The sequence below is a fragment of the Tenrec ecaudatus genome, chromosome 4, assembly GCF_050624435.1.
Source record: "Tenrec ecaudatus isolate mTenEca1 chromosome 4, mTenEca1.hap1, whole genome shotgun sequence".
NCBI classification, from domain to species: domain Eukaryota; kingdom Metazoa; phylum Chordata; class Mammalia; order Afrosoricida; family Tenrecidae; genus Tenrec; species Tenrec ecaudatus.
In genome coordinates, this window is record NC_134533.1 from 149,087,148 (window position 1) to 149,104,832 (window position 17,685).

The 17,685-nt window shown below is 38.2% G+C and overlaps 1 protein-coding gene across 1 annotated transcript in view; it reads left to right on the plus strand.

Moving 5' to 3' along the window:
- LOC142447160 (arylacetamide deacetylase-like 2) overlaps positions 1 to 17,261 on the plus strand; it is a 30,586-nt gene extending 13,325 nt beyond the window's left edge. The window contains exons 2-5 of the mRNA XM_075548855.1: positions 729 to 948; positions 8,372 to 8,441; positions 10,287 to 10,458; positions 16,659 to 17,261. Coding sequence (XP_075404970.1) covers positions 729 to 948; positions 8,372 to 8,441; positions 10,287 to 10,458; positions 16,659 to 17,261 — 1,065 coding nt within the window. The remainder of the gene's footprint in view (positions 1 to 728; positions 949 to 8,371; positions 8,442 to 10,286; positions 10,459 to 16,658) is intronic.
- The last annotated feature ends 424 nt before the right edge of the window (positions 17,262 to 17,685 follow it).

Below are 17,685 nucleotides of genomic sequence, written 5' to 3' on the forward strand. Positions count from 1 at the left end.
AATAGGCATCTGAGTTATGGTACCAGAGATGGCATGGCGAGGTCGTCAACGTTCCTCAGTCTTCTTGGGAAAAAGAATTCATCCAAGAGACATAACAGGCATCAGAGCATAGGAAAGTTTAAGATAAAATAAAAAATACAGCAAAGTAGAGGAAAATTTTAGTACACTTAATACAACTTCAAACACAGAACTCAACACATAGGTCTAGTACCAACGATTCAGTGGCATGTGATAAAGCTGTTAAAAATTTGGCAGGTGTCCTAAAACTTTATTGCAATGGGGAAAAATGATAAACTCACTATACTTTCCATCTTTTTTTAAGATAAAGAAAATTACTAATAATTTTTCAGTAATTTAAAAAAGATATTCAGATGACCAGTAATGTGATAACTGATGAGTTTACATTTTTTGTAATAACCTGAATGACTAATGAAATAAACTTAAAGTATTGGAAATATGCATATAAAAAAGAAATTTAAATATCCTATTTCTCAGCGTGTCAGATAAACATTTTCTGTTAAAATGTAACTAGGCGGGATGTGAAATGTGCTGCCAGGAACTTAATTACTTTAAATAAGAGTTCTCTTATTTGAGATTTATCTAACAGCAGAAAGCATGTATTTTATTACACTATACAATAGAACTTACAAATAATTATTCAAGTGTTAACCCTTACATTTTTATATTTTGTTTGAAAATATTTACTATTTTTTATTTTGTTTTGACAGGGAATATTCCTGGAAAATATAGGTGTTATGAGATATGAACAACTTTCTATGCTACTAGAAATGGACTATACAGGACCAGTTTCCTATGAAAACATCACAGTGACTGATACAACCTTCAGTGACATTCCAGTACGTTTGTACTTGCCAAAGAGGAAGTCAGAAAGACGGAGACGAGCTGTCATTTTCATTCATGGAGGCGGCTATGTTATAGGAAGTTATAGTAAGTGGATTGTATCTATGTTCTGAAAAGTAATAGTAACTAGATTGTACATGCATATACATATATTACTTCCAATTCAAATATATTGGATATTTGTAATTGGAAAACATTTGATGATCTAAGAAAATATTTATTTTTGTGCATCTGTGTGTACCTCGGCAGAAAGGTGCACACATCAATTATGGTTCATGTGACAGTAAATAAAATAGTATTGCTATAGAGTTAATAAAGTTCCTGTTCTCAAATATATAGCTTTATTCTACACAAAATGTGTCTCTGTAATCAGTGGACAGCGTCAGACAAGGTCTCTTGGTGATATCATTTTCTTAGTCTCATTAGGATGTCTTTGAAAAAAAAAAAAAGCCAATCCAAACAGTGGCTTCTGTGGAGATCTATTGGACTACTTAAATGCGTATCGCAGAAATCAGTTCTAAAAGGATTTGGGAGGACTGCAAAGGTATAATCTTGACAGATTTTCCTAAAGGACATAGGACAATCACAAGAATTTATTATGAAGTTTAAAAAAATCATTTTATTGGGGGCTATTAAAGCTCTTATACCAATCCATACATCAATTGTATCAAACACATTTGTACATATGTTGCCCTCATTCGTTTCAAAACATTTACTTTCTAAGCCCTTGGTATCACCGCCTATTTTTCCTTCCCTCCCTCACCCTCCCTCACGAACCCTTAATAATTTAGAAATTATTATTATTTTCATATCTTACATGGACTGTTGTTTCCCTTCACCCACATTTCTGTTGTCCGCCCCCTAGGGTCGGGGAGAGGCAGTTATATGCTAATCAATGTGATCGGTTCCCCTTTCCTCCCCTCCCCTTATGAAGAAGTTTTAAGAAAATTGAAAACTGCATTAGAGGGAAAAGTCAAGGAAGAGTTCGCTGAGATTTTTCTTTCTGGCCATGACAGGGCATCTGCTCACACCTGGAAAATAACAAGGGCTGGGAAACCTTTAACCCCTGCTGCACTTCTGCTGTTCCTTCAGATGACTGATTGTTCTCCAAACCCAAAGAGCATGCTTTTGAGGACCTTAAGGGTGTTCAAGCAGCCATTTTCATGCGGTGTAAATAAAATCAGTGCAGAATTCTCCGGGGGGTGGGGGGGGGTGGGGGGGGGTGGGGGGTGGTGGTGGTGGTGGTGGTGGTGGAGGATTAAAGGGCTGGAAACACAATCTTTAGATGTGCTAGACTTGGATGGAGAATATGGTGAGAAGTCATGCCCCACATTTTGATTTTTGTTTAAAAAATCTTCTTGCACTTTTAAAGCAAAACTTGTAGACTCACCCTTGTATATGTTTCTTAATACACTGCCAGGAAAAGAAAAGGAATCAAAATAGCAACAGAAAACTTAATACTAAACAAGCTTGTATTAAGTGGCAGTGTAGAAGTAGTCAATGTGAAATTTAAGTTTATAATTCCCCATGAACCTGACTTCAGGTTCAGAAAAACGAATGTTAAAAAAAGATTCTTTCAATGTTGAATTAGAAGCAATGTTATTTACAGTCGCCAAGAGGCAAACATATGTTGAAATTATAAATGTTGAAGTGATACTGTTAATGTTGAGGTTAGAATTCCATGCATAATTTTGACTAAAGGAAAACATAAAATAAAGCCATTTTATCAATTCTCCTCCAGTCTTCCGTACTCATTGTTCAGCTTTTAGATACATACGGAGAGATCGAAAATACCCTGGCTTGGGAGAGGCACACCTTAATTCTCAGAGTGACAGCTTGCTCTTTAACAGTTTAAGAACTCTTGCTGCAGATTCATTCAGTGCAATAAGTTTACCCAATCATTATTTCTAATTTATAGTCCTTCCTATTGTTGCTACTCTACAATCACCTCTCCCGTTTGTGCATTCTTTCTGATATCCTGGTATTTTATGTAAACCTAATCATATGATTGCTTACTGTATTCTTCAGTCAGATCCATCAACTCTTGAAAAGGAAAGCTTTATGGATGGGTGGTGGTGTGGTTGGGGCTTTGTACTTCATAAAAGTGTACAGTTTTGGAAACCCACTGTGGTAGTTTTCCTTGGCCCCGTAGGGCTCTTTGAGTCAGAACTGATTTGAGGGCAGTGACTTTGATTTTTTTTATTATATGTAAAACTTCTCACTTTAGAAGCCTCTTTCCCAAACACATAAAAAGTGACCTGTTTTTGTATAAACTATGCATAGCTGGTTTCTCTGAGCTTTCTTCTCATTGTTCTTTGTCTTTGAGTATGTTTTATTCTGAATTGACATTCTCCATTTGAGAACTGTCTTGAGTTCTTTCTCTTTGACTCCCTAACCAAGTAACTTCTGGATACTGAATCTCCAATTAATTCATTGCATTAAAAAAGGAAACCATAAATATTAAAAGATTGATAATTTGGGCCTAGATTTCTGGTAGGCATATTATTGCAGGATTTATTTGACCACTACTTATATTTGATCCAGCAATCAGATTTTATGCATAGTTCCTTTCTTCAAAGTACTAAAGTGATCATAATTTCCTATTCTCTGATTTAGGGGTGGGGGAGGGAAATGGAAGGATTGTAGCCTTCAGTATGGATTGCAACTCAAGATAAAGAAAACCAAAATCCTAACAGGTGGACCACTAGGAAACATCATGATAATTGGAGAAAAGATTGAAGCTGTGAAGGATTTCATCTTGCTTGGACCTACAATCAATGCTCACAGAAACAGTAGTCCACAGAACAAAGGAAACATTGCATTACATAAATGCTGCACAAGACCTTCATAAAGTGTTGAAAGGCAGGGAAGTTACTTTGAGAATAAAGAGGCACCTGACCTAAGCCAGGGTCTTTTCAATTCCCTAATACGCATATGAAATTTGTACAGTTAATAAGGAAGAATGAAGAAAAATTAATTCATTCAAACTCTGGTATTGGTGAAGAACACTGAAAGTATCATCGGCTGCCAAAAGAACAAACAAATCTGTCTTGAAAAAGTAAAACCAGAATGCTCCTTAGAGACAAGAATGGCAAGACTTCGTCTCGTGTATTTTGGACATGTTACCAGGAGAGACCAGTTCCTGGAAGAGGACATTATACTGCGTTAAGTGGAGGGCCAGCAAGAAAGAGGAAGCTTCTCTACAAGATGCATTGACACAGTGGCTGCAAAAATGGGCTCAAGCATGGGAACAACTGTGAGGATAGTACTAGACCGACAGTTGGTACCTTGTGCATAGGGTCACTATGGGTTGGAACCAACTTGAGGGAAACTAACAACGCACACTTATATTATCATTATTTAAAATTTTGGTAAGTGGAAGAGCTCATTGTTTACCTTGTACACAGAAGTATACCTCTTAGATAAATAAACCTTTTATTATTATGTTTTCTTACTTTTATTGGGGGCTTTTACATCTCTTATCACAATCCATACATTCATCCAGTGTGTCAAGCACATTTGCACATATGCCGCCATCGTCATTTTCAAAGCATTCTCTTCCCACTGGAGTCCCTGATATCAGCTCCCCATTTCTTCCCCCTCCCTCCCCCTTCCACCCTCCCTCAAGTTGTAGATTATTTTTTTATATCTTACATCTTCCTCCATTACCCCTTACCCTCTCTTCCATCACTTATCCCCCTGGGAGGGGGTTCTAGATTGATCCTTGTGATCAATTCCCCATTTCTTCCCCAACCCTTCCCTAATCCTGCTATCTCTACTCTCCTTGTTGTCCCTGAGGGGTTTATCTATTCTGGATCCCCTGTGTTGTGGGCTCTTATCTGTAGCAGTGTGCATGCTCTGGTCTAATACAATTTATCACGCAGAATTGCAGTCATAACAGTGGGGGGAAGGAAGCATTAAAGAACTAGAGGAAAGTTGTGCATTTCATTGGTGCTATACTGCACCCTGACTGGCTCATTTCTTCCCTGTGACCCCTCTGTGAGGGATGTCCAATTGAATAACCCTTTTATTAAACAGTATGAACCTTGGGGGTTATGACTGGGCTGCAAACCACAAGGTCCATCATTTGAACCCACCTACTGGGAGAGATGATGTTTTCTGCATGGAAAATACGTGGTGCAGTTGTACTTTGTCCAATAGAGTAGCTTTGAGCCAGAATCAAATCAATGACTGAGGATTATTTTTTCTCATTCCCTCTGTTCTTCAGAGTTGTTAAGAGTTAGAGCAAACTAAATGGCAGTAAGTTTGGGCATTTATGGTTGAATCTCTGAATATATCATAATTATATTACTCATCTTAATTCAAGTATTCTAAGCCAATGGCGATTTTAGGAAAACAGAATAGAGTGTTGCAGTTTCATTCAGTACATACCTTACATTTTTCTCTCTTTAATTCTTCTTTGGTTGAGACATAACAGAATTCACTTAAGAAGAAGTCAAAATACTCAATTTATTACCAATAAAACGTGTCCTTAGATTTTCCTTGAATTTAGGAAAGTTACACAATTATTGCTCTCACCAGTGCTATACAACCAGAGACCTACTCCATTTGAGATCTGCTGTTTGTAATACAGAACACAACACATTAGGGCCATCCTTGGTGAAGAGTGGCTTTTGAAATATACCAGACAGTGGACCAGGAAGGGATTTTCTGAATATACAAGACAGGAGAGAGTATAAAGTCAATAGGTCAGCAAGAGAGGCTAAGCTTCTTCCATCGCTGTCACCAATCGGAGAAACACTCTCTTGGATTTTCTTTAAAAAGCAAGCTAATAAACAAACAAAAATCCACTGCCAACAAGTCAATTCTTTTTTTTAAACACGTTATTATGAGCTTTTACAGATATTATTACAATCCATATTTCCATTAGCTCAAGCATAATTTTATAATCGCTGTAATCATCAATTTTAAAACACTTCTTTCTTCTTGATCTCCTTGATTTCAGGTCCTGTTATTTCCTTCCTCCCCCACCCTACCACCCCCTGAAACCTTAATACATTTATCATGTCTTGCCATAGCTTACACCATCCCATGTATCCATTTACCTAACATTATTTTGTTCCTTCTTTCAAGCGGTCTTAGACAGTCATCGTTACTGTCAGCTCCCTGTCTCTCCTCCTCTTCCCGTATCCCCAGGGAGTATTACTCCCCTTACTCTTTATGAGGGGTTATCTACCTTGAATTTTATGCATCAAAAGATCCTGATTGCACCAATGTGCATACGCAGGTCTAGCAAGATTAATGAGGTAAAACAAAGGCCCTAATAGTGGGAGGAGGAAATTATAAAGAACTAGAGGATAATTATGTGTTTCATCAATGTTCTACTGCACCCTGGATATATCATCTCTTCAGTATGGCCCTTCTGGGAGGGACTGTCCAATTATTTTATGGTGAGCTTTGGGCCTCCACTTTGCCTATGCTCTTTCATGTCAGTTTTATTGCTTGGTTTTGAACTTCTGAAACCTATTCCCATTGACACCTCATGATCCCACAAGCTGGTGTGCTTCTTCCATGTGGGCTTTATTGCTACCTTACTAGATGGACACTTGTTTAACTTCAAGCCTTTAAGACCCATGATGTTATATCTTTTAGTAGTGGGGCAACATCAGCTTTCTTTACCACATTGGCTTATGCACCATTTGTCATCAGCAATAATGTTGAGAAGGTGAGCATCAGAGAATGCCAGGTTATTAGAACAGTGTTTCTGCATTAAGGAAGGACTTGCATAGAGGCCCAATGTGTCCGTCTGCTATTTTAATATGTACATAGCTATTAAGCCCTATCATTATAAATTAGTTTATTTACATATATACATGGCTATATTTGTACCTCTATAAATGCCTTTATCTCTTAGTTCTTTCTTCTAATTCCTTCTCCTTTCCTCTTGTCCCACTATCATGTTCAACCTTCAATTGGCTCTCAGTGATTCCTCTTGGCTATGTTGCACTTGATCAAACATCAGCAGGGACATTACACCCCCCTTGCTGTCAATTTCAGATCCCTTGTTATATCCATTTTCCTGACACATTGGCTCACCCCTCCCCTCCCCACATCTTCTCCTTTCCCGTATCCCCTCCCTCAACCATCAGTCACATATCTGTCTCCTTGAGATTGCTTGTCCTGCCTATCTTATATAGACAGACATCAAAAAGAAAACAATAGTTCCAGGTCTACCTGCTGGAATATCCATCCCCTAAACAGTTCCGATGAGGTGCCAGATGCTGCTCCAGGAGTGAAGAGTCTACTCTGGGTATTCCTCTGGGACTTTGTGGCTTTGCTCCCATTGCTGATCTCTTATCCTCTCCCCTTGGCTTGTCCCCATGTGGGGAGGTCAGACCAGCTGCACTCTCTGAACTGTATCTTCTGCTAACCCTTACAGTGCTGTGACCTAGGGAGACGATGTCATGTCTCCAGCAGGGGCCTGTTCTGCAGTCCTCTCTGTGAACTAGTTGCTCATGGCAGTCACGTCAAGAGTGCATCAAGAGGTCTACACGCTCTCTCTTTCTCTCTTAATTTGTTTTCATGTGAACGGGATAGGTCAGTCCCTTTCCCTGAACTGTATCTTCAGTACTGTCCTCTGTATCACTGTTAGCTAGGGAGGGGAACATCATAACTCAAGCTGGGGCTGGGCTTTCGGTCCTCTGGGCTACTCTGTGTAGGTGCATTGCCCTCAAGGACTGCTGCACTAGATTGAGGTCTGCTCTCTCTCTCTCTCTCTCTCTCTCTCTCTCTCTCTCTCTCTCTCTCTCTCTCTCTCTCTGCATTTCCAGTGGAGACATAAACAACACCCTCCCCATGGGTAGATTAATGCCCTGTTCCCCCAGTGCCATCTTTTTTCTTACCTCCTTTCTCTGTGGCCTTAAGAGTACGAGGGAAGAGGAAAAGATGTCTTTCAGTTCTGGTGCTATCTGTATATATTTTCTTCTTTTAGTTTTTCGTGCCCTACGCACCCATGGGTTTGGTCAGATCACTGCCAGAATACCTGGTGCATAACCAGGAAACTGTGTGATGTGATCTTTTCCCTCTGTACCCCGTGTACTGTTTGCACTTACCTCAGCAGGCTTATGTTGTACTGGTCCTTTTGTGCTCGACTAACTTCACTCAGCATCATTTTCCCCAAGCACCAAGTTCATTCTGACTCAGAGAAACCCTGCAGATGGTCTTCTAGGTCATAACTCTTTACGGGAGCAGATAGCTTCATCTATTTCCAGTACAGTGGCTGGTGCTTTCATACCACTACCTAGTGCTTAGCTGTCCAACACTTACCTGGAGGCGCCATGAGAGGATTTGGTTTGGAATATTTTAGTAGATGGTAGATTAGGCCAATTTTTTCCTTCTGATAGAAATCTCTCCTGGGGGAAGAGAAGTGGGAAACATAGACCATTAACACGAATTGACAACAATCAGTATTTTTACTACATTTTACAAGTGCAGGTAATTTTCTACTCCTTTTATGCTTATTTGTTGTATATTTCTATTTTTATTTCAGAGCATACATCTTACGACATCTTCAATAGAATGGCGGCAAACCAACTCGATGCTGTTGTCGTGGGTGTGGAGTAAGACAAGTCTGATGATGATTTTAAAAAAGGACGATTCTTACTCTCATTCCTTTCAGATTTGGTTTCGAAATCAAATTATCCAAGCACAAAAAAAAAAACTAGTATTTTAGCAGGTTTTGGTGTCTACCATTATATCTGACAACATACTGATAGTCACATTTCCTCTTTTTCCCTTTAAACTCTACTTTTGTAGAGAGTCTGAGAGGCATCCGGATAAGCACCTTTGGCAGTACCCTTGTGATAATCCCTAGGAACCTCAAACACAGTCCTAGACGGACTTTGTTAATCGATTGTTGGAACACTTAGAGGGCTACATTACTCCATAGTACCCTTCATTCCACTTCCGGTATTTTGAACCGGAAATACAAGCATTGATTTCAGACACAGTCTTGGTTGCAGAACATTGGGTAACAAATGTTGGAAGTATCAACCTATCTTTAGTCACTCTCAAAATGAGAGATCCCAGATGCTCTTGATATTTGCTTGGAATTCCAAGAATATACACGAAAATTACTGTATATTCAGCAGTCGTGGAACTGCATAAGTGCAGTCTGTACTTGCTAAGTTATCCTCATGATGAATTTTTTCCCCACCATATAACTCTCAGTGCAGAGTGATGAACTATAGGGAGCCTAATGAAGTGAAATAGAAAATGTAATGGACCAGTGCTGCCCTAGTTCCTATTACTGCATTAGAGCAAACAGAAGAATTGTTTAGATCTTCAGAGATATTTCTAATCGATCACAATTAGAATGTTCTCCCTTTAACACTAACTTAAGAGTTTTACCTAATACACTTTATGATTTTAAACACACTTTTAAAATGGCTTAAGCATTCTATTATGTATTGATGATATTTTTTTATTTTTACACTGAATAATGTCTAAATTACAGATGCGCTTTTAAAATGTTACATAGTTGAAACCATATTATATTTCAAATACAGAGTGCAATGTGATAAAATTTAAAAGGCCATATAGTCAACATTTAATATTCAGTACCAATATATGAGGGGGAAAGAGGAGCCTTTCTACTCCCATAAAGATTTCAAACCTCAGAAATTCACAAAGGGCAGTTCTACCCTGTTCTATAGGGTCACTATGAGTCAGCATCAATGCAAGGGCAGTGAGTTTGATTTAGTTTTCTTAATATATAAAAATTCACACACTCTGATGGACCTGAAGATTACTACCATGACCCAAACAAAAACTCCACTGCCATCTAGTTGCTTCCAAGGCTGTCATTCTTTACGAGTATAGCTGTTCTCAACTCTCTCCCGTGGAGTGACCAGGAGCAGTCTTGAAACTCTGACAGCTGACCTTGCAGTAAACAGCTGGAGGCATTACCCACTTTACCACCAGGGCTCCAGCTTTCAGGTAGTTCCCAGGAAATAAAGTGAAACATAATTTTTGTGGAGATTTTTCCTAAGAGAATTTTTAATATATCATCGATAAGTTGTTTTCTCTTTACTTTTAAAATCTCTTGTATTTTCAGTAGTCCTCCTGAGAATTTGGGGGCATTGGTTTTATCTAGTCTCTGAGAAATGACATTGGGAATCTTCACTACTAATTTCTCTTCTGATGAAAAATTTACATACAATATTGTGCATTGGATACACATTATTTTTTGTTTTATCATATATCTAAGAGGTAAACATCTTTAAACCAGAAGCTACTGCTTATTTTAAAGCATATGTTGGTAGTAAATCCAGGTGTGATTGAAGTGAATAGTAAATCCTTTCTCAATTTCAGTGGATAGATCTGATGTTTAAAGAGATATTTGGATGTATACAAGCAATACTTATTCATATTTTTGATTTCCTTTTATTCTTTTTCCTTTTAAGCTATAGACTAGCTCCTCAGTATAAATTCCCTATTGCTTTGGAAGATGTCTTTGCTGCAGTTAAATACTTCCTACATGATGAAGTTCTGGCAAAATATGGAGTGGATCCAACCAGAATCTGTATTTCTGGGGAGAGTTCTGGGGGTTCCATTGCAGCAGTAGTGACTCAACAGGTATGTTTTATGTTTTACATAAATACGTAGCTCACAATAATGCAAAAATTATAAAAATGGAATTATTGTAGTTCCATGTTTATATATTTTAATAGGCGAAAAGGAAGGGGTTGGGCATTGGTGAAGCTATAAAAGAGGAAAAAGCTAGCACTTAGAGTAAGAGTTCTTAAAACAAATACTCAGTGAATATTTTGTGAATACCCATGTGCTAGGACAAGCTGACTAGGGACACTCATGCATGTATAAGGAAGGGCTTTCTATTTAAGAGCAAATGCATATTGAGAAAACATCCCAGCCCTGTCCAGATCAAGTCCATAATTCTGATGTCAGCTCATATGTCCAATACTAGTCTGTAAATCACTCTTCAGACTCACATAGCACATGCAATAATGCTGAATGCAGGAAGGTCACAGGCCAGTCAGTGGAAAGTCTTTTGGAAACAGTGGTGTTAGAAGCATCTCAATGCTGGCATTGGGGTCTCCACATGGTTCCTCCAGCTCTCTGAGTGTCTCCCCAACAGGAGAGTGAAGCAGCATGAGAGTGTGGCTCACTTCCAGGGAGAAAAAGAGGAAGTTCCCAGAATCCTCATGAAAAAGCCATGCCCACAAGGAGGCATCATCAGGCTGTGACCTGAATGACAGGCTAGACTACTCCCGGAACTTATTTAACAAGTTGACTTGAAATGATGTAATAACCACAGACCACCCCTTGTCAATCTGATACCATTACACAACTCTTTACCCATACATAATTTTTAAACAAAACCATCTGTGCCCAACAGGATAAAACTAAAATGCATACAACTCAAAATGTGCCAGTCTCATTTAAGCATAATACTCTACACGTGACAAAATAAAAATACTCTATGGTTAACAATTGAAGTTGTACGAACACCTACAGCATAATCCTTTAATTCTAAAAACATATTTTCTCACCTATGAAAAATTGTAAGCCAGCTACTTCATGCCTTTATCCCTCCATTTTGGGTACAGTCAGCAGCAATATACATCAATTCACAGGCTCAAAAATCTTCTCTTCATCTGGTCAGGGTCTGCTCAAGTAAATGTGGGTCACCTCGCTTAGCCTCACCAGGGTGCCCATACATTGCCTGGACTTTCAAACACTGGCCCTGTCACAATTTTCAACAACCCTAGCCCACTTGGGTAAATTCTGACTCATAGTGACCCTACTATAGGCCAGGGTAGAACTGTCCCTTTGGGTTTCCTAGGTTGCAACTCTTAACAGGAGTAGCCACAAGAGCTGCTGGAGGTTTGGAACAGCAGACCTTGTGGTTAGCAGCCCAACAGAAAGTTAGCTCTCCTAGATACTGTGCTGCTCAAAGGTAATTTATATATTTAGTTATAATTGTTCTCTGTGTTATTACATCCTACCTGTGTATCCGTTTGTTGTACTGTGGTGCCTTAGAGTTGCTGTGATGCTGTAAGCAATGTCGCATATATTTCAAATGCCAGCAAGATCACCATGGTCAACAGGTGTCAGCAGAGCTTCCAGAATAAAAACAGGCAGGAGAGAAGAAAAAGGCAACCCACTTCTGAAGAATATCCACTGGAAACCGTATTAATATTTACCAAACACTCTCATATATCGGCAGAAGATAAGCCTTGGTTGGAAAGCATTTAAAATACTGCTGGAGAAGAGCTGTTACTTCTCTCGAGTCAACCTTAGAAATGTGAACAGAACTTTGGGGGCTTTCATTTGTTGATGGGGTATGACTCAAAATAAGAAGAAACAATTGAAAGTAGATATTAATAATCATAACATAGAATGTGTTATTCTAGGAAAATTGTAAAAAATGGAGTGGAATGCATAAAATTCACTCCCTTAGGCATTCGTGCACTGCTCTAGTCCATTTTGAATGGGATGATCATATTTTCCTATGTAGGGGAAGACAAATTCAAGAACAATTTGTGTCACATCCATAATAAAGATGAACATTTCAAAATCCATTTTGAAGTATGACAATATAAATGGTAGGATAGTTGTACACCTATAGGAATGTCTTTTAATAAGTGAATTCATATTTATGGAACCAATCACTAAAGCTAATGATGAAGAAATTAAAGAATGCTACCAGCTTTTAAAATCTGAAATTGACCAAACATGCATTCGAGATGCATTGAGAATTACTCATGATTTGAAGTGGAAATAAATAAGACCAGCCAGAAGTTAGAAGATATGACCTTGGTGATAGAAGTGAAGCTGGAGATCACATGATAAAATTTAAAACACCAACAACTTCTTCATTGCAAATACCTTTTGAATTGTAGTTAGTTAATATGGCCCTTCTAGCCACAATTCCTTATGTGATGGATTACAGTTCTGGACTCTATGCCTGTGACTATAGTCCCATTTTGAGGATGTTCTCTACTATACTAATGGACAGGATTAAGGGTGGAATTAAGGCTTTAGTAGAGTGTATGAACTAAGGAACACTATTTTCTTTGGGACACCTTTAAGATTCCTTTACTAGAAGGGGTGACTTAAGACATAATCATTTGAAGGGGTATATATGCTAATACCTCTGTACAGTTCTAACCCATATCACCTGGAAAGTCTTACCTCCATTGCCAACAGAGATTTGGTAGAAGCAAGAAACCCTGTTGTGACTTTTGGATATTTTTGGCTTCTGGTTCTGGATACTGCATTTGGTTTACTTCTGCTCCATCTTCAGCTTCAGACTGAATAGCACCCACTATTATGTTAAGCATTTTTCAAAGTTTTATGAGTTTCTGTGAGATATGACAGCAAATTGCAGAACACAGGGATGTGAGGGAATATTCTCAAGGGAAGAGTTGGTGGGAATTGGAGCTTAATAGAATCTTGGAATAGTTGGATATTTGGGATATCTTTAATCTCCAACTCATTGGGGCTAGTCTGGTATTCTTCCAGAAGAAATTATTAACACACCTTAAAAAATTTACATACATGGGCACTATACCTGTGAACTGCACCATGTAGAATACACAGGAATTAAGTTTACTGCATTTATGGGAAGATATGATGAAACTTAGTATTAGCCATTAGCCAGCTGTGGAAAAATGCATCAATTATTCATATGAAAGTTCTGCTTGAAGCTGAAGAAAATTAGAAGTCCAAAAAGAGTCACAATACCATCTTGAGATATCTCAGAAATGTGGAGATGTCCTGCAGAAAATATTTGACACAGTCAGCACTAATGCAAGAAAGCCAGATGATTTGAGGAATGATGTCACACATAAAAAGAAGATCACGTGAAAGGAACATCACCCACGAAAAACGCCATTAAAAGGGCAGGAAAAATAGAAAAAATAAAAGTAGATGTTAGAAGTGATTCTTATCCTTGCTTTTGAATGTAGAGTAGTTAAAGAGAATGAAAGAAATGAGTTGAATAGAAAATTGAAAAAGTGGCTTGAGAAGACAAAACATGGAAAGACCTGGAGTGAGACCGCCCACCACACGTGAACAAGAGGCTGAATCTGGAAAAAGGAAAGAATAATTTCAAGCCTCAAGTTGAAAAATAGAATGGCTTTCTGGAAAAAAAATATCGAAGAATAAAGGAAGCTTAAAAGGGAGCTGGCATGAATACAAAGTCACTGTACTAAAAGAAAAAATCTACATTGGTTGGCATTCAGCCATTTGAAGAGGTAGCATCTGATCAAGGACCAATGAGACAGAAGGAAGAAGTCCAAGCTGCACTGCACGTATTAGTAAGAAACATGCCTCTAGGAATTGTTGGAATATTCATTGAAATGTTTCCACAAGCCAATGCCACCCTGGAAGCACTTGGCAGTCTATACCAAAAAATTTGTGAAACACTTAGCAGGCCAATTGAGAGAAAGAGATCCACATTTGTGCCAATTACAAAGAAATGTTAAGCAATAGAATGTAAAAATTATTGAATAGTATTAATATCACATGAAGTAAAATTTTATTGAAGAGAATGCTTTAGTGACTGTAGTTATACATTCACATGGAGCTGCCATACGTTCAAGCCAGATGCAGAAAAGGGCATCCATGATGGATATCATTCCTAATGTCAAATGGTTTGTGGCTGAAAGAAGAAAATAACTGAAAGATGTTTAGTTATGCTTAATTGACTATGCAAAAGCATCAAACTGTGGGGTTCATTAAAACAATGTGGATAACACTGAGAAGAATAGGAATTCCAGAACTCTTAATTGTGCTCATGTGAAACCTTGCGTATGCACCAAGAAGCACCCTTTCCAGTAGAATAAGGGCATGGTTTTATTCAGGAAAGGTGTGCATCAAGGCTGTATTCCCTCACCATATTTTTTCATTCTGTATGCTGAGCAAATAATCCATGAACCTGGATTCTATAGAGAAGAATGAGGCATCATGATTGGAGGGAGGTTCTTTAACTATCTCTGATATTCAGAGGATATTACTTTCTTGTTGAAGTCTATGAGGATTTGAAGCATTTACTGATTATGGTAGTTAAGTTGTAGGTCAATTTGATTGGGCTAGGGTTCTCCCATGATACATTGCAGTGTAGTGTGGCCAACTCCATGATGGGCTCTTCTGTGAAGCAGCAGTCAATCAGTTATGGGAAGAATAGGACGGAGTACCACCACCTCAATCTGGCCAGTCTTGATATAATTGAGAACTATTTCACTTGGAGTGTGCCAGACTCTTGGTGTGCATCCATTCACACCAGTTTGTAGAAGCCAACTCACCTCTGCTGGATCTGGCTCCTGAATCTGGTTTGTGGACTTCCTGTCATATCACTTGTCAATCCCAGGAGTAATCATCTGACTGCTGATTTTGGGTTCATTTGATTGACGTCTGATTTATTCAGCTCTGAATCCACCAGCCTGCGGTCTTCCAGCTTCATCTTTCTGCTCTCTGTTCATCAGGTCCTGCAGACAGGAGTCAAGCTGACATTTGACTTTCAGACTTGAACCAGACTGGACTTTCCCAATTCTACAACTGTGTGTACCATTTCTTGATATGAATCTTTCTATACACATACACATATAAGCATCCCTGGTTTTGCTTCTCTAAAGAACTCAGCTTAATACACTGATTGTGTTAGTCCGGGTTGACTAGAGAAACAAATTCATTGACACTCATATGTGTATAAGAAAGAATTTTATATAAAAGAGTAATTGCATATTAAGAACACATCCCAGCCCAGTCCAGATCAAGTCCTTAAGTCTGATATTAGCCTATATGCCTGATACCAGTCTATAAGTTCCTCTTCAGACTCACACAACATATGCAATGATGCTGAATGCAGGAAGATCACAGATCAGTGGGTGGAAAGTCTTGTGGATCCAGTGGTGGTGAAAGCGTCTCGATACTGGCGCAGGTCTCCACGTGGCTACTCCAGCTCCAGTGCTCATTGTAGCTCCATGTGACTTGACAACAGGAATGTCTCACAGAGAGAGTATGTCCTGCCACCAGGGAGGAAGACAGGAGTCGCAGAAGCCTCAGGAGAAGGTCATGTCCACACAGAGACCTCATTGGCTATGACCTGACTGACCAGCTAGACTCCATGCCTTCACTCAAATTGACAGTAAATTCTGTAACTAGCACTCTGATCAAGATAAAAATTGCAACCTCCAGTTGGTACTACTACTCATAATAAAGAAAACAAAATTCCACATAACTAATTCAACTGACAATAGTAAGATAAATGAGAAAATATTGACATTGTGAAGGATTTCGTGTGACTTTTGTGAATTAATGCTCAATGAAGCAGCAGTCAAGAAACAGACATATTGCATTGGGCAAATATGCACCACACACCTTTAAAAGTTTAAAAAGTAAAGATGTCAATTAAAAGAGCTAAGGTTCACTTAATTCAAACCATTGTATTTTCAGTGGCCTCAGTGAATAAGGGAGACCAGATAAAAATAGGTTTGCTTGCCTTACGATGTTGGCAATGGATATTGAAATAACTCTGGGCTGCTAGAGGACTGAGCATATCTGTCTTGGAGGAAGTGCAGCCAGGATGCTTCTTGAAAACTAGGATTCTTAGAATTTGGACATGTTATCAGGAAGAACCTTATCCCCAGAGAAGGATGCTTTTTTCTGTAAAGTAGAGGAACAATAAAATAGCAAGACCCTCTATTAGATGAATTGACACAGTGGCTGCAACAAGATGCCCAAACTTAACAATTATGAAGATGCCCTAGAACTGACATTGCCTGACTCACTTATCCTTACATATTTTACAGATGCAGAATCACCCAGAATTCAAAAGGAAAATCAAGGCACAGGCTTTGTTATACCCTGTATTACAGCTAATTGATTTGTGGACACCATCTTATCGAGAAAATGCCCATGGTCCAGTACTGTCAAGGGATATGGGTATTAAAATGATATGTCTATATATAACCACAGATAAAATGTGCATTGAAGCAATTGGTCTAAATCAACATATGCCTGAGGAATCAAGGCATCTGTTTAAGTTTACTAACTGGACTATCTTACTTCCGGAAAAATTTAAAAAAAATCATGTTTACACAGAACCAATATTGGGAAGATATGGCTTTACATATTCAGAATTTATAGATCCTAGGATATCCCCTTTGTTGGTAAATGATAGCCAGTTACAAAACTTGCCTTTAACTTATATCCTTACCTGTGAACATGATATTTTAAGAGATGATGGACTTATGTATGCCACACGGCTTCGAAGTGTTGGCGTTCAAGTTGCACATGACCATATGGAAAATGCAATCCATGGAGGACTGGCTTACCTAGGGAGAATGCTTAGTTTGTATCAAGCAACTAAATTACGAGATAAATATATTAGTTGGCTAGATGAAAATATCTGATTATTTAGTGTATAAAACATTTAATATATAGTAATTGAGACATTATTTTATAGTCCTGTGTGTTTAATGGACATATGTCTTTTTATTTTGAATAAACTTAATTTTGAATCAGAGCAATGTTTACTATATTATTTGACCAAATTAATTTTGTATTTTGTATCAAATTATTTAATTTCTCTAATCTTAGGACTAGATAAAGTAGTGATATTCATGGTATTATTCCAATTTGCTTCACCTATTTTATCTGATTATCTTTAAACACATTGTAGTATTTAGGCAGCAATAGGAAATTTAATAGTTAACAAGGAGAAGAATGCTTAAGGAAGTAAAATTGCATTGACATTTGTAAAAAAAACAAAACTGCCATTGAATTGAAGCCAACTCAAAGAGATCCCATAAAGCAGAGTAGAACTTTCCCTGTGAG